At 41.9% G+C, this 18,477-nt stretch overlaps 1 protein-coding gene across 1 annotated transcript in view; it reads left to right on the forward strand.

Moving 5' to 3' along the window:
* DENND1A (DENN/MADD domain containing 1A) overlaps positions 1-18,477 on the forward strand; it is a 567,888-nt gene that overhangs the window by 356,365 nt on the left and 193,046 nt on the right. The window contains exon 12 of the mRNA XM_012664446.1: positions 7,534-7,635. Within this exon, the coding sequence (XP_012519900.1) occupies positions 7,534-7,635 (102 nt within the window). The remainder of the gene's footprint in view (positions 1-7,533; positions 7,636-18,477) is intronic.

Below are 18,477 nucleotides of genomic sequence, written 5' to 3' on the forward strand. Positions count from 1 at the left end.
AATGTACAGCTAAAGCCGGGCATGGTAGCACATGCATATAGTCCCAGCTATTCAAAAGACTGAGGCAGAGGATCACTTGAGCCCAGGAGTCCAGCCTGGGCAACTTAGCAAGACCCTGTCTCTTAAAAAAAAAAAAAAATATACAGCTAGTTGGGTTTTTACAAGGTAGACATACCCATGTAACTACCACCCAGATCAAGAAACAAAATATTACTAGTACCCCTGCACCAAAACCTCTCTTGTGCCCTATTCTTGTCAGTCTCCCTCCAACCCAAGGATAACCACTGTCCTGGGTGTCAGTACTATTTTCATCCCATTATACAGATAAGGACACTGAGGCACTGAGAGGCTAAGTAGCAAGACCCTATCTCTACAAAAAAGAAAAAAATTAGGCATAGTGATGTGTGCCTGTAGTGCTAGCTACTCAGGAGGCTGAGGCAGGAGGATCGTTTGAGCCCCAGATTTTGAGGACGATCATGCCACCGTACTATAGCCTGGACAACAGAGACACTGTCTCAAAAAAAAAAAAAAAAAAAAAATTGGCGATTGTTTAAATTTTAATAGCACAAAAGCATAATAGTAGTAGAGTCTCATTAGATTTTACCTTTGCTCTGAAAATCAGCTGTTTAAATCTTAGAACTCTAATCCATTTTATTGACATAACTTTGAAATTGCAAGGATAGAAACTTACTTTTAATAGCCCCACATTTATTGATCACTTATTGCAATCAGGTGTTAAATTCTTCCTCCATTATCTCACTAAATCCTCACAAAACAGTTGTGCAGAATTATCCCCATCTTGTAGACCAGGAAACTGAGGCTCAGAAGCAAAGAACGTGCTGAAGGTTACACAGTATGCGGCAAGGCTCGAATCTGGCTGTCTCATTCCAGAACCCACGGTCTTAATCACCATGTTAACTCCTATCTCCGTGTCCACTGTGAATTAATTCTACACTAATTAGTCATGATAATTTTACACGATTGTTATCATTGCCATCATTATTGTTATTCCCATCGCACTTCCTTGAGCAGACTCCAATTTGCTTACGTTGGGCTTACATTGTCCATTTGGGCTTACGTCGACATCTGCTGCAAGGCCTGCCTCCCAGTGGAGTGGATCCAGCCACGGTTGCTTCACTCATTCTCCAATTAATGAGCATTTGCCTTGTGTCAGGCACTGTGCTGGGCACTGGAGACAAATAAGACACGGCTCTGCCCTGGGGAGGTCCTGGTGTAAGGACAACAGAAAAGATTCCCTGAGTGCCGGCTCATTTACTCCATGCGTGTCCTCGCTGAGCCCCACAACCTCCGTCCTAGGTAGGGAGCCCTGCCTTCAGCGGCACAGTCGTCAGGGGAGGCGGGGGGGAACTGCTCCTCGGCGTCCGGCCAGGTGAGCACTGCGTGCTCCTGACCACTCTCTGGGTCCCCTGGATTACAAGCCGCCGTAAACCTTTGCCTTTCATTTCATGGCCTGGTTCCGAGTCCTACCTCTTGTCATTAGCTGCCCAGTCCCCTTGCTGGACAGGCAGGATCACCCCATCTGTGAGGGGGGCTGGTGTGGTTTTAATGAGTATAGCTGTTATTTATTTCCGGGGGGGGAACCCAATGTTTTGTTATCACCAACTGCAGAAAGTGAGGCTCAGTAAAATCTTGGCTATGGGGAGACACCAAAGGTAGAGTGATTCTCGATTAGCCCCTGCTTCGTGTAGGGAAGTATACCAGATCTCTAGGGACATTGGATTTTTATGTTTATTCTGAGAAGCATGAACTGAAAAAGTTACAAAAAAGAATCTTAGGCTAGACAAAGGAAGGGCACAGGAAGCCAAACACAATGGCAAATCAGAACGAACACTGGGCCGTGGCCCTGGGAAAAACTACCTAGTGAGACTTTCCTTCACCATCGTTCATGCTCGTTACCTTTTACGGCCTATTGTGATTTGATTCTATGTTCTGGACATAGTGTTAATGTGTTTATCAACTTCATTGAGTTGCAATTTATGTACCGCAAACCATCCATTTAAAGTGTATGGTTTAATGAATTTTGACGGTTTTATGTGCTCACGAAGCCACCACCACCACAATAAAGATACAGAATATTTTCATCACCCTCAAAAGATCATTTGTTTTTATTTAACAAACACTTATCTTACACGTCCCATGTGCCAGGCACTACTCTAAGGACTTTAAAATATTAACCCATTTAATCCTCCTAACCAGCCTGCGAGATCAATGCTTTCATCGTCCCCAGTTTGTGGAGGCGGAAACTGAGGCACAGAAAGATGAAGTGATTGGCCCGAGTTAGCACAGCTGGTGAGTGGTGGAGATTAACTAGAACTCAGGCAGACTGGCTTCGGATCTCTGCTCTTCACCTGCAGGCTCTGCTGCCTCTCCGTTCATCCATTCGTTTCCGAACTGCCTGCTCTGGGCCAAACACTGGCGTAGGAGCTGAGAGTACAGAGATCCGGCTCCTGACTCCAAGAAGCCCGCAGACTAGGGAAAGAATTGGATACCTGCGTAAGTAACTCTAGATCGGCATGTTATTCTGATCGTGTGAATAAACCAGAAGGGAGCACAGGTCAGACTCTAAGGAGTGAGGTCAGCCAGGCATGGCTGGGTTCTAGGAGCCACCAGAGGAGAGGGGACAGGCGGGCAAGAGGGCCACCATTTGTTGAGCACCTAGTAGGGATATTCTGGGAATCATGCGAAATCTTTTACTTACATTAGCTCATCTAAGCCTCACAACAATGCTGTGGGGTAGGTAACGTCATGATCCCCATTTTACAGATGAAAATCTGGAGGATTTGGGGGTCAAATAAATTGCCTAAGGCAACTCACGTGGTAAGGAACAATCCAGAAGTGCATCCTTAGCACCCATGTCCTCACAGCTGCCGCAGCCACCTCCCACACTGTGAGTTTTCCCTTCCCTGGCCTGAAAGGCAGTGGTCAAGCTAAGCCTGTCTGTGACGAAGCATGAAGGGAAAGGCATTTTTTATTAATATATATGGGAAGGTGCCATTTTTGTGTGTGTGTGTTTCTCTATGTAAGAAATGCCATTTGGAAAGCCAGTGTGCGTGTCAACTTTTTTTTTTTTTTTCTTTTTTTCATTCTGAGAAAAAGCCTATAGAGTCTGGTGGGGGAAGGGTTTGCAGCTGGCAGGAGCTTTGGCATATGTTGTAACTAAAAAGAGAGGGAATGTGTTGGTGGGACAAGCTACCGGAGAGCTGTCTCGGTGTGCTGCGGTACTAGTAAGTGTTTTAATTGGGTAGGGTTTTTGGAGGACTATTTTGACATCTGCTCGTGTCTTTGCTGATTTTTCTTCACTTAGAGTAGGAAACACAAGCTGTGGATGAAATGACTTTAAAATAATTGGAAGTAAAGATATCTATCTCAAAGTCGAATTTGAGAGGGATACTTTTGAAGAAGTGGAAACTAAATTCCACTTCTAGGAATCCATCCTAAAGCCAAAGCTTTATGCCTATAGATTTCATGACAATATTATATATAATAATTTCTTAAAAACTGGAAATAACATCCAACAAGAGGGGCTTGGTTGAGTTTGTTTCCATGTAGTAAAACACTCTGTAGCAATTAGTAATGATCTTTACAAAGCTTTTAATGAAATGGAGCATTGCCTATATTGTAATCAGTGAGAAAATCAGAAAGAATCATTAAGAATTATTTGAACTGTGTGTTAACATGTAGAAAGGGGAGAATATGGAAGAAAATACCCCAAAACATTGCCTCCAAATGGAGAGACTGGGTTTTCTTCTTTGAACTTTTCTGTCTTTCCCATTTTTTTATACTAGGCATATAGAATTTTCATGATGCAAAAAGAAAGTATTGTTTAAGGGAAAGTAGTCCCTGAGAGTGTTAATATAACTGCATGCCCTGAACAGATATTTATTCTGAAGTCTGAGCAATTGAATTTGGGTTATCTTCAGAAAAAGGTAAGCTTTGGAGTCAGACTGTGTTCGAAAGGTGGCCTTGCCACTCACTAGCTCTGTGACTTTGGGCAGTTTGTTTGACCCCTCTGAGCCTCCACCTACCCATTCTTACAGGGAGATGCTGCTGTCTCCCTTGCAGCACGGTTAAGATTAAACGAGCCGGCACCCAGCAACAGTCCAGCTCTCTGGCCATCAGCACTTCCCATCCCCCACCTCCAGTTTGAGTTTTTCTTGCTGTTCTTCATTCCCTTTGTTTCCTTGATCCTTTCAGGGACAGGGCACCATCCGGCTGAGCTGGCCTCCGAGTCTTTCCTTGGGAACACTGAGCTTCAGGAAGGCCCTTGAGTCCATGCCAGCCCCTTTGGAAGAGGCCTTGCCACCGGGAGGGCAGCATTGTCCTTTAAGAGGAAACTGTGCCGACCCAGCTCCTGCCTGGAGCCTGGTGCTTGGGGCATTTGGTTACTAAGGGGACCCTGGCCTACTAAGTCAGAAAAAGGGCCAGGTTTTTTCCTATTCTTCAGCCTGCGGCCATTGTTGAAAAAGTAAACACTCCACACAGCTTAACCGGCAAGTCCTCCAGCCAGGAGTGGGAAGAAATCAAAAGCCTATTCCAGCCCGGCTGTGGAGAGCCCACAAGGGCCGGTCTGTGCTGCTGGGGCCCACTGGGAACACAGAAACAAGGCCCGATTCTGATCCAGAATCAACATCCCACTCACTAGGCCTTTCAGCCTCTGAGGCTTCTCTCCAACGGCCGCTGCGCGTGCCCCTTCTGTTGGGGCCTATTTGGAAGGTCAGATGAGGCGAATAGGTGATTCTGGGGGCAGCAGCCCTCGGCTCAGCCCTTGAGGCCTAGAGTCCTCAGCTGAGCTGGGGAGCCCCTGCTCGCCCCTTCACTGGTTCTGTTCCCTGTCACTGTGCCTCACTCAGCCTCTGAAGTGAGAACCAGGCGGTTACCAAGAAGGGCCGGGAAGGGTTTTTGCCCTTAGGCCGTTGTCATTAGAGCTTTACAGACTGGCTGTAGCTGCTCTGTGTACTATAAAAGTAACAATAGTCACCATTTATTATAGCCTACTGTGTGCCTGGCACTGTGCTCATGTTACCTCTGTTCCTTACAACGGCCCAGGGGATGTGGGGTAAGGAAGGTGGTCACAGTTAGCATTTCAGCTTTACAGAGAAAGAAGCCAATTAGTAGACCTACAACCGTGGGCAAGCTACTTCACTTCTCCGAGCCTCAGTTTCTCATCTCTGGAATGGGGATAGTGATCCCTCACCTCTAGCTGCACTGATGGAAATGCAAGAATCCGTGTGGCAGTGTTTTGTGAGTTCTGAAGCGTGACATCAGTGAAAAAGATGGTTGGTGATGCTATTTTTGTAACTTCCTGCTAGCAAACTGCTAGCTGTTTAACCTGCTGGGTTGCAGAGTGAGACAGTTAAGGAGCCCTGGACAGTTCACTGTGAGCCTTAATGTTCTCCTCTTCAAAATGGGGATTGTGCTTTGCAAAACAAAAGTGCTGTAAAACACTCGTTATTTGTATTATTATCAAACTTCACCATTTGCTGATATCTTTTTACCCTATAAATAAGGCAGCATTTGGTGTGAGTGTTGGGGTTTGGAGGGGAGCATAAACTCATCTCTGCAATCTTGTCCCCCTCTGTGACTCTGAGCCCATAGTAAGTACCTAGCAAATGTTTAGAATTGACAGATAGGTTTGCGGACCAGCCCCGGTGGCCTGGAGAAGTGAGCCCATAGCAGGAGTTTGAGGCTCTGGTCATGTTAAGTGGGAGAGTTCCAGGATTCTGCCGTCTGGGAGTGTGTTTTCAACCCTAGGAGGCTTCTGACCAGCATGGCTCCACCTTCCTGCTGGAAGAATCTTGGAATGTTTACTTAGGTGCCAAGTTCTGTCCTAGAGGCTGGGGTGTGAGAGAATGAATGTCAGCCGGTGTTAGTGAGCACTTACCGGGTACCAGTCATTTTGCCAAGAGCGGGTTATTTTGCAGTGGTGGGCGAGCCCGCACCCCAGCAGGGGCAGAGAAGCAGATGGGTGCTGGGACTCAGAGTGACAAGGGCTGCGCGGAGGTCAGTCTCGCCGTGGGCATCTGATGACGAGGAGGCAGGTGGTGCCATGCAGAGCATGGCCTGTGGAGGCAGCCGTTCCTCTGTTACCTCTGCCTCTTCCCGCGCCTCTCTCAACCTCATTTTCCTCAACTTACATACCGTGAGGGTAATGACGTCCACTTTGCAGGGTTTGATAAGAATTCAATGAGGTAAGGTAAGCACAGAGCGAGAATCAATAGGCTGCTAGTACATTGTAATTATAATCACCCATTTCCAGGGCATCAGCAAACCTGGGCTTGAGCCACCATCAGATGTCTAGCTCTCTTGCTAAGTCTGTATGGTGCTCTGGGGGGAATTAGGAAAAGGCATCTGCCCCACTTCCCCGGCTGATGTCGTTCAGTAGCCACATGGGTCGGCAGATTCCATCCCCAACTTGGCTGGTTGGGCAGCCTTGGGGGATACATACCTGCACGGCCACAGGCAGTGTGCTCAGAGGGTGAATGATAATGGAATCGATCCCCTACGTGTGGAATTGTATGCCCAGTGCCCTCGTGTAGTACGCCTTCCTTCACATCCACACGTGGCCCAGTTTGGACAACAAATTATAGGGTCTTCTACTTAAAGAGGGCAAAATAAAGACAACAGTTCTAAAGCTTAAGACTCAAAAGGAATGAGCTTGATTGTGATGGGGCAGGAGGACCGACTGGGCTTGGGAGTGGTGGATAGGCAGGAGAAGAACGAAGATGGACTCTAGCAGTGGATAAATAATGTGATTAAAAATTAAAAACTGTCTTGTAGCAACGCAGACTATGGATAGTTGCTGCTGGATTTGGAGAGGGATGCTCTTTTATTCTCTTCTCCTCTCTTCGTTCACCAAACGTGAAGACCTAGTAGGCATGCGTCTCCTCACCCTTTCGGTTACTGTCACGGTAGAAAAATGGCTTATGGCCAGAGCCTCTGAGCCATTACTAGCTGGATTTCTGTAGAAAATGGGACCAAATCGAAAGTGTGACCTTCCTACTCAGCATTTAAGGGAAGTGTTAACAGTAGCCTGTACACCATATTCATACTCAAGAATGACAAAATCCCAAAGGGAGAAGGAGAAGTAGCCTTTGGTAAATGAGCGGGATGGATTGAATGTGGGTGTCATGGAGCCCAGTTGTGTATCAGTTCCTGGAGACAGAGCTTTAGATTCAGCTTCTGTTAAAAAATGTATTGGAAAAAACCTGATCATAAGGTGTAAAGATCTCTCTTACTTTCTAGCTGTGTGACCCGGGGCATGTTACTGAGCCTCTGTGACATACTTTTCACCCCTGGGACTTGGGATCATGCAAGCTCGCAGAGATTTTGTGAGAGTTAAATGAGCTAAGAAATGTGAACCCCCTAGCATTGGGCTGCCATGGAGTGAGCCTTTGTCACAGGTCACTTTTCTTCCCTCTTCCCCTTCCCCAGAGAAGGCCAGGGGAGACGTGTCCTGATGGCACTTCAATGACTTTCTCTTCTGGATTTTTTTTTTTTTTTTTTTACTTGCAGAAAGTCAGAAACATGGCCCTGGATGATGTCGTGATCCTGAACGTGGACACCAACACCCTGGAAACCCCCTTTGATGACCTCCAAAGCCTCCCAAACGATGTGGTGGGTAGTGAGTTCACACGGCGGAAATGAACGTGACTTTGGGGGACGTGGAAGGAGAGGCGGCCGTGGTTTTCCTGTGGCCTGAGAACTGCAGTTCGTTTCCCTGTTCTCTCTGCAACCTTTGTCTCAGTGTAGAAAGGTAGAAGGTGGTTTATTTTTTGAGTCTTGTTTTGCTCTTCTGACTTTCATCTGAGAGACTGAAGTGATCTCAGTGTCTAGACATCTCCTCTGTCTGTGGGAGCCTGGGGTCTTGCCACCTCTCTCCAGAGACCAGAACAGATCCTCTGAGTGACACCACAGAAGGCAGGTGGGAGGGCTTTCGGTGTGAGTGACTTGGGAAACTGTGAACTTACTTGTTTTCCCCTAGACCTCCATCACACAGCTGCTTCCCCACGTAGCAGAGCATCTGATGCCGGTGCTCTGAGGGTGGCTGCGTGTCCTCCAAATAGCTCTCTGTCACCTCGGGTCTAGAGAGAACGCAGGTTCTATTGAGCAAAAAGTAACTGGCTGCTGCCTTTGCCACACTAACGTCTGACTACACACCTGTCTCGGTGCTACTCAGAGTTGCCTCGTGGGCAGCTGTTTGAAGTGCACCCGTTCTCCCCAGTTGCCTGTACAAAGGAGGACTGGGCTTCACCAGAAAGTATGGTTTTACTGTTTCTGGTTTGACCTCCATGGCTCTTCCTGCTAGAAGAGCTAGAAAGTTATTCTGACTTTCAGATTGAAAGGAGTCGATCTTCTTGGCCACATGGTTCTGATACGGGGCTCGGGTCTGTGCCTTGGTAGGCGAAGTGTTTTACCTGGTGGGCACTGTGCCTCATCACTGCCAGGAGCCTCCGTGACACCACGTGGTTTTGCTGTTTGTTGATGAGTGGCTTGCAACAGGATTTCAAACTTCTCTGCTCTTAACTCACTGTGAGATTTTTCACAGAGTCATTTGTCCTCCGTAATGATGTTTCACTTGTAACATAATTCAACAGTGGCTACCATTCATTGACTGGCTGCGCTGGGCACTGTGTCGTTGACCTCTCACTTCCACTTCGCACCACTCTGAGGAAGGCGTTGTCTTCACTCCCACTTTGCCCACAGAGCCAGAGAGAGGTGGAGCAATGTGGGAACCTAGCCCTGTGGGTCGACGGGGCCCCCTTGCCCTTCTAGGTGCCTTCTGCACTCAGGATCTCAGTCAGTTAGCATCATAGCCCTAGGGGGTAGGTGGTCTCTCCTTTTTTTAGGGAGAAAAGAACCTCGGAGAGCACATGCCTTGCTACAAGTTCTTTGGCTGTTTAGGGGCAGAGCTGAGATTGGGACCCCCATCTGGATGATGCCAGAGGCTATGCTGCCTCCACTCTGTGCACACAGAGAGATGACAGAATTTAGGAAAATTAAAGTGCCACACAGGCATGAGAACTGCAGGCAGTCATGTCAGGACAGGGTACGTGGTTGGTGTCTTAGGGCCTGCTGGCCGTAATTTGATAGTTCTGTTGGTCCAAGGAGTCTGAGGCTTCCATTCCTGCTTCCTTGCAGTGGACAAGTACTTCTTTAAGCCGTGGGTATCTCAGGCATGGACCTGGCAGTTGCTGAGTGAATGAGGGAAGTGAACCTGAGGTACATCAGGTGCAAGAAATGGCCAAGGGCCCTGGGGCAGCCTGAGATGACTGGCTGGCAGCTCAGAAACCATGGAGTGGACTGACTGGCCCCACCTGCACTGCTCTGACCCTGTGCTGTCACTGAGCAGCAAAGAGGAAGCAGATCTTCAAAGCATATATGCCAGTAGGGGAAACAGATGTGTCAGTTACGTATATATTACAGTATAGCATAATAGGGACCTCAGGGAAATAGGGAGCAAGGCACAGAAGGGCCCGGGAGAGAGAGTAACAAAATTTGCGGGAGTATAATGGAGGCTTCCTAAAGATGGCAGATTCCAAGATGCCTTTTAAATGATAAACGAGATGGCCTCAGGGAACCAAAGGAACTTGGACAAGTTATGTTCCCCCTCTGAGCCTCAGTTTCCCACTTTAAAAAAGGAGTCCCAGGTCTGCTCGTAGGATTATTGTGGTAAATAGTAATGGGATGTTCACCAAATGCTTGCCACAGGGCTTGCATGTTATCAGAGTTCCATAAATGGTACCTGCATTTGTTTTTAATAAAATCGTGGTTGATAATTATGGGCAAGATTGGGGGGACAATTAATTCCCTCCACATCCAGACAGTCTCAGCCTGCACATTGGGACGTCCTGTCTGCAAGCTAGTTTGTAGCAGGGTTGCAAATATTCTACAGCAGTGGTTTCCAGCGTGGGGCTCTAGATTCATTAAGGATTCTGAAGGTAGTAATGGGGATGGAAAGTGGTCCAAAGGTACTTACTGTATATCAGTGGGATTCATAGATTTGAATAATGCTACATGAGCTCAGGTTCTCGAGAGGAGAAATCATTTCGTTTCCATTTTATGTCCCTGCATTTGGCATAGGACCTGATACTTTTAGAGCATCAGCATGTCCATCCTTGACCTTACAATCTCCCCTTTTGCCAAAGATGCTTGTTTACTACATCCGACAGATTCTGCTTCTTAGACATTTTGCAAATCCACATTCTCTTCTTCATCCCTCCAAACGACCACCTAATCCGTGCTCTTATTTCTCTCCTGCACTTTTACCAACAGCCTCAAAACTGCTACATCTGACCCCAGCCTTGTCCCTCCACTCCATCTTCTTCATGTACCAGAGTGACCTTTCCAAAATATAAATTAAACTGTATTTCCCTCCTACTTAAAACTGTTCCAACAATGAACGTAATTTAAAACAAAATATTTTAAAGATAAAATATCCTTCCATAACTGCCCATTGCCTATAGGTTCAAGGCAAGTTCCTTTTGTTGGCTTTGGAATCAGGCCTGTGTTTAAACCCCGGCTTCCTCACTTACTGGCCACATGATCTTAGGCAAAATTACTTAAGCTCTCTGAACCTTAGTTTCCTCTTAAGGTTATTGTGAGAATTGAATGTAAGAGACATAACATATTCAAAACATATCCTGTAAGTGCAGTGTGTGATAGTTGATGAATTATGGATGTAAGTGATGACTAACATGGCACTCAAGGCCCCTTTCTGGTATGATCCTCCCATTTTGGGGGAGAGGAGTTTTCTATAGCTTTAGCTCTCTCCCCTCCCTGGTTCAAACTCTATATTCTAGGTGTTTGGAACTATTAGTAGTTGTCCCAAACTTACATGTTGTTTCATAACTCCAGACTTTGCATACAGGGTTTCTTTTGTCTTAAATGTACCACCTTATCTGTTAATCTCTTACTCATTCTTCAAGACTTACTGTAAACATAATCCGATTCAAAACAAAACAAAACAAAACTTCCCTGACCTCTTCAAGTAAATTTGACCGTATCTTTCTCTTTCTCTATGTCTCCACAGTCCCTTGGGTTGCCTGTATAATTATACTGATTAATTACTCATTTCTGGCTTTTGCCTTTTAATTGTGAGTTCTTTAACGACAGGAATCGAGTTTTACTCATCTTTGTTTTCCAAGGATCTAACAGCCACTGAATAGATAGATAGAAGGATGGAAGGCACATACGGATTGGGTTATTTTGGTAGATGAAATCTTGCAATGCATGGCATCCATGCTGGAAACTTCATTAAAAGAGGCTTTGATTCTGCTCCTAACCACAATAGAATAATTGGAACTGGATTAATCCTCCCACCATTAAGAATTAAAACTCTGGACAAATATGAAAAAAACTTTTTTCACATATTGAGCAATAGGCAGTTCAGAACTGCGATCCCTGAGTGCAAGGAAACAAGCGAGGTGAGGCCTGTCATCCCACTGGTTTCTGCCTTGAGGCATTTTCTGGACGCTGGTTGGTGCTAGAAGGGGACTTGCCAGCAAAGCACAACAGTCTTGCTGAGTTGAAAGGTTAAAGAACCATTTGAAGGAGAAATCATTTAAGTTTGTGGGTAGAATACCAGACAGGAGGGAGCTATTCAGCAAAAGATCTCCAGAAATCTGAATCAACTAACCTGCTAAGGACTGAGCTGCCCACATGGAGGGTGAAACTCCTGAGAGGGGACTAGTACTCAGAGCTCACACAGGTCTAGGAATCATTCACATTCTGACCAGCCAGAGTAAAGAGATCCTGTTCAGCTCTCAGGATAATCACTAGAGACACTAGGAGGCTGTGACTTGATGGTAGGTCTAAATTAGCTCTAGAGTAAAGGTTATTTTATCCCTGCCCTGCAGAGCTGAAAATCAGACTTGAGAGACATAAAGAGGGCTTTAGGGGTGCTGGTAGTGTGCTGGGTTTTTTTTTGTCTCAATGACAGCTACATGAGGAAGAATTCATCAAGCTATACACCAATGGTGTGTGCCTTTTTATGTGTGTATGTTAAACCTCAATAAAAAGTTTTAAACAAACCTATTTCTTTTTTAAAAAGACTTAAAAAGGTCAACCTGATGGGCAAGAAATCTACCCACCTGTAAAAATAAACTTCAACTCTCTTTAAAAGAAGACAACAAAATCTAACACTCAAAAATATAACATTCACAGTATGTAACATCCTATTTAAAAAGTGCAAGACATGTTGAGAATCAGGAAAATGTCACCCCATTGAAATTAGTCAATGGAAACAGACTCAGAAATGATGGCTATTATAGAATTAGTAGACAAAGACCTTAAAAGCAGATAATATAAAGATTATAAATATGCTCATGAATTTAAAGGAAGACATGATCTACTGATCTAAATGAGGAGAGAAATGGAAGATATAAAAAGAATGAAAGAGAACGTCTAGAAGTGACAAATATAATACCTGGAATTTAAAAAAATCACTTGTGGGATTAGAGGTGATATGAAACTGCAGAATAAAAGATTAATGAACTTGAAGACACAGCAATAAAAACTATCCAATATGAACCAGAGAAAGGGAAAGACTGGAAAAAGTTAACAGAATTCAGTGTGACCCCATAGCATAATATCAAGAGGACTAACATACATATAATTGGAATCACAAAAGGCAAGAAAGAGGGTAAGGAAAAGAAAATTTAAAGAGATTATAACCATGTTTTTTAATTTTGGTGAAAAAGATAATGCTCCAGGAAGCTCAACGAACCTTGATACTAATGGACCCAACAAAACTCACAAAGGCACATCATGATAATTGCTCAAAACCAGTGATAAAGAGAAATGGTTAAAGAAAAAAAAATAAGAGAACTAAATAATTACAGAAGACTTCTTATCAGAAACTATATAAGCCAAAATACAATGGAATGGCATTTTTTAAGAAATGAAAGAAAATTTTTGTCAACCTAGAATTCTCTATCCAGTGAAAACATGCTTCAAAAATGAAGGCAAAATTAAGACTTTTTCAGACAAATAAAAAATGAGATAAATCATTGTCAGCAGACCTACACTATAAGAAATGTTAAAGGAGGTTCTTCAGGTAGGAAAAAAATGATACCATAGGGAAACTTGGATGATAAGGGAGTGAAGAGAACCAGAAATAGTAAATATATGGGTAAATGTAACAGACTTTTTTCATTTTTATAAAAGATAATTGAATATTTAAAGTAAAAATACCAATGTATTGTGTGTTATTACATAGATAAAAGTAAAATGTATGGTAATAGTAGCACAAAGAACAGGGTGGCAGTGGGGAGTAGAAGTGTGCTGTCTAAAGGTTCTTAAGTTACCTGCATGTGTAGATTGGTATAATATTATTTGTAGGAAGACTGTATTGAGTTAAAGATGTATATTGTAAACCTTAGAGGAGCCACCAAGGGGGAAAAATAAGACAGAGATATATAGCTAATAAGCCAATATTGAAGGTCTGAAAAATTTGGTGGGGGAAAAGAATAAAGGAACTAAACACAAATGGAGCAAATAGAAAATTAGCAAGATGATATATTTGTTCAACAATATTGATTATTACATTAAATTTACATGTTCTAAGCACTCCAATTTAAACAGATTATCAAATTATATTTTAAAAAAGCAAGACCCAATTATATGCTGACTACAAGAATTCCACTTTAAAGAGTTAGGTAGATGAAAAGCAAAAGGATGGAAAAGATATACCAGGCAAACACTAATCAAAAGAAAGTTGGTGAAGCAGAGAGACAAATGTTCCTAATAGAAGAATTCTAAATAATATCTATAAATACTGTCCTCTCCAGGTTCTCCTGGAGGGCTCAGTCTCCCCATGATCCCACTTGGGTGTGTGTAAGACTTAGTGATTCACTTCCAAAAAATAGAGTATGTAAAGAGAAAAATAGTAACTTTAGTGGAGAAACTGGCAGATACTACATTAACCAAACAATCAAGTTTAATATCACCAGTGATGTCATGTGGATATCATGTAAGCACTGATGTGATGTAAGGAGAAGGATACTTCACCTTTGTGGTATTCCTTCTAAAAACCCACTCTAATCATGACAGAAACTTCCAATAAACTCAACTTTGGGGACATTCTACAAAATACTTGACTAGTACTTCTCAAAACTGTCAAGATCATAAAAAACAAAAGAAAGAGACTAAGAAAGTGTCATAGACCAGAGGAGACTAAGGGGACATGACAACTAAAGGCAATATGGTATTCTGGATTGGATCCTGGGATAGAAAAGGACATTAATGGAAAAATTGGTGAAATCGCAATAAAATCTGGAGTTTAGTTAGTAATAATGAACGTACCATTATTGGTTTCTTGGTTTTGACAAATGTACATTGGTAATAAGTTATATTAGGGGAAATTGAAACTAGGTAAGGAATATATGGGTACTCTTCGTACTATCTTTGTAACTTTTCTGTAAATCTAAAAATGTTCCAAAATAAAGGTGTATTTTTAAAAAAGAAAAAGAGATAAAGAGGTATTGTAAATAACTTTATGCCTATGATTTTGAAATACAGAAATTACAGAAAGTCACTCAAGAAGAAATAGAAAATAGAAAAATAGCACTATTTCTATTAAATAATTTTGAATTTGTGATTAAAGCTTTCCCACAAAGAAAATTACAGGCCTGGAGAGCCTCACTGGTTAATTCTATCATATGTTTAAGAACAACTAATAGAATTTTATACAAACTTTTTCAGAAAATAAAAATAAAAGGAGCATATCCCATCTTATTTTATGAAGTCAGTGTTACCCTGGCATGAAAACAAGACAAAGAATTTACAAGAAAAGGAAACTATAGACCAATATACCTCACAAATAGATGCTAATATTTTGTTAAAGATTTTTGCAAGTTGAATCCAGCTATGTATAAAAGGGTAATGCATCCTTTTTTAAAGATGTGAATACAGATTGGCTAATATTTGAAAATCAATCAGTTCATTTAGTTTACCATATCAACAGGTTAACAAGGAAAATGATATCAAGACATATGCAAGAAACGTATTTTAGAAAAACCTCAACACCATCCATGATAAAAGATCTTAGGGAACTAGGTATCCTCTTTGTGATAGCATCTAGGAAAGACCTACAGCTCGCATCATACCCAATGGTGAAAGACTGATTGCTTCCCCCCTGAGAATAGAACAAAAAAGGATATCTCCTCTTCCCGTTTCTATTCAGCCTTGCACTGGAGGTTATAACCAGTTCATTAAGACAAGGGAAAGAAGTAAAATCCCTAAAGATTAAAAAGAAATAAAATTGTCTTTATTCAGACAACATGATCATGTATATGGAAAATCGTAAGGAGTCTCATAAATGAATTTAGCAAGGGTACAGGAAAAAGTATACAAGAATCAAATGTGTTTCTATATACTAGTAATGAGCAATTGAAAAATGAGATTTTTAAAGTACCATTTAAAATAGCATACAAAACGCAAAATACTTAGGAATAAATTTAACAAAATATGTTTAAGATTTGTATCCTGAAAGCTATAAAACATTTCTGAGAAAAAATTTTTAAAGACCTAAATAAATGGAGAGATATCCCATGTTTTGGATTGGAAGATTCAATATTTTTTTATTCAATATTTTTAAGATGTTGATTTTCCCTAAATTGATCTATAGATTCAATATAATCCCAACCCAAATTCCAGATGGCTTTTTTTTTAAAAACTTGACAAGCTGATTATAAAATGTATATGAATATGCAAAAGATCTAGAATAGCCAAAACAATGTTGGAGAAGAAGAACAAAGTTATAGGACTTATATTACCTATTTTCAAGAGTTAACTCGGTAATAGACATGTGGGTCAATAGAACAAAGTAAAGAATCCACAATTAGACCTACACATAAATGGTCAATTGATTTTTCAACATATTTGTCAAAGTAATTCAAAAGGGAAAGGAGAGGATTTTTTTCCCCAACAAATGTGCCAGAACAACTGGATATCCATATGGGAAAAAATAAACCTTGACTTTTACCTCATGTAAATATTAGCTCAAAATAGATTATAGACCCAAACATAGAAGCAAAACTATCAAACGACTGGAAGAAAATATAGGAGAGAATCTTCATCAGCTTGGGGTAGACAGATTTCTTAGTTAGGATATAAAAAGCACACATCATAAAAATTGATAAATTGGACCTCATAAAAAGTAAAAACTTACCCTCTTCAAAAGACATTATTTTAAAAATGAAGAGGCAAGCCACAGACTGAGATAAAATATTCTTAATACTTATGTCTGAAAAAGGACTTTTTTTTCAGAATATGTAAAATGTCCCTAAAACTGAATAATAAGACAGCTCAATTGAAGTGGGTAAAATATTTGAAAAGACACATCACAAAAAAAGATAGTCAAATAGCCAATAAGCACATGAAAAGATACTCAGCATCATTAGTCATCAGGGTACAAATTAATATCACGATGAGGTACCACTGTATACTCACTGGTATGGCTAAAATAAAAGGCGGAGAATTTCTTATAAATGTGTATTGTAAACATGTTTACTGTATGACCAAGCAATCCCACTCCTAGGTATCCACCCAAGAAAATGAAAACTTATGCACGTGCAAACACACGTATGTGTATGTTTAATCAGCCCCAGACTGGAAACGATCCAAAGTCCTTCAGCTGGTGAATGTATAAACAAACAGTGGTACACCCATAAAATGGAATACTACTCAGCAATGAAAAGAAACTACTGATCAAATCAACAAAATGGATGACCCTCAAATACATGTGATATGTCAAAGAATCCACTTATCTGACATTGTGGAACAGGCAAAACCATAGAGATAGGAATCAGCTGATGGTTGCCAGGGCTATAAAGTGGCACAAGGGAAATTTGGGGAATGATGGACCATTTACCTCTTGATTGTGGTGACAGATGTATGACTATAAGCATCTTTCAAAATTCATAGAAATATTCACTAAAAGTAAATTTTAATGTACATAAATCATACCTCAATAAACCCAATTTTCAAATGATTTTAAGACTGACAACGCCAAGTGTTGTCAAGGTTGTGGAACAACTTATCTGGAACTCTTACCACTGCTATATTAAATGGTACAACCACTTTGGAAACCAGTTTGGCAAGATTCTGTGAAGTTAAACATACGCCTACCTTACAACCCAACAATTTCACTCCTAGGTATTCATCCAAGAGAAAGGATAATACATATCCAAATAGGCTTGTACATGAATGTTTATGGCAGCTTTATTCTTAGTAAACACTAACTGCAAACAACCCAAATGTCTTTCAAGAGGTAGATGGATAAACAATGTGTTATATTCATTATTATTATTATTTTAGAGAAAGGGTCTTGCTCTGTCGCCCAGGCTAGAGTGCAGTGGCACGATTGTAGCTTACTGTAACCTCAAACTCTTGGGCTCAAGCGATCCTTCCACCTCAGTGTCCCAATTAGCTGGGACTACAGGCATGCGCCACCGTGCCTGGCCCCTTATTTTATATTATTGAGTCAGTGTTCCATAGTAACACACTTTTGATACACAAAACAACACGAATGAACCTTAAATATATCACACTGAGCAAAAGAAGCCAGATACAGAGTATATACCATATGATTTCATTTATATGAAATTGTGGGAGAAGGAAAGCTGGTCCGTGGTGGATGAAAGCAGATCAGCGGTTGCGCTGGGCGAGAGTGGAGGCTTCAGGGTCTGACTGCCGAGGGGCACCAAGGAACCTTTTGGGAGGAGGGAACTATTCTGTTTCTTGATTGTGGCGGTGGTTAAATAGGCATATACAGTGGTCAAAACTCATGGGACTGTACTTTTAGAATGTATGCATTCTGTTGTATATAAGTTATATCTCAAACATTTTAAAAAAGTAGCAGCCTTGGAAATTAATTTTAAGGGGGGGGATCCAATATTGAGATGATTTCACAATAGCTCTATGGATTTTCACATGATTTATGAACATAAGCAAAGGGTAACTCTGGAAGCTCTGGCTCTCTGCAAGATGCCTAGACAATTTTAGTCTCAAATTTTATAATCTTGTCTCAGCTTTTTCTACTCTTAAAAAAAAGATGAAGTTGGCAAGGTTAATGCCTTGTACTTTGCTAGGTTCCATGAAACTTGCAAAGGTGTTGTTTTCACCAACAATATTGCATTGTTCCCTAGCTGTGGATTTTGGAGGAGGAATATGGCGAGAATACTCCATTTTTTATTGATCTGAGGGCCTGTTTACAGACTTCATGTTTATTTCAAGCCCTGGCCTTCTCTGTGCCATGTTTCTTCAAAGACCCCCAGACCTCAAGCTTTGCAGATGTGCTGCAGGGCGCCTACGCACTGGTGTGTGATCCTACCCTTGCGAGTCAACCATGCATTTGATCCCAGAAGCAAGGGACTAGGTCCTTTTGCGGATTTGATCCTTCTGCCTTGTTAATGCATATGTTGTTAATATTCTCTAATAAATAGCATTCCGGAAGGC

This window comes from Propithecus coquereli, unplaced genomic scaffold, assembly GCF_000956105.1.
Source record: "Propithecus coquereli isolate 6110/MARCELLA unplaced genomic scaffold, Pcoq_1.0 Scaffold89, whole genome shotgun sequence".
Taxonomy (NCBI): domain Eukaryota; kingdom Metazoa; phylum Chordata; class Mammalia; order Primates; family Indriidae; genus Propithecus; species Propithecus coquereli.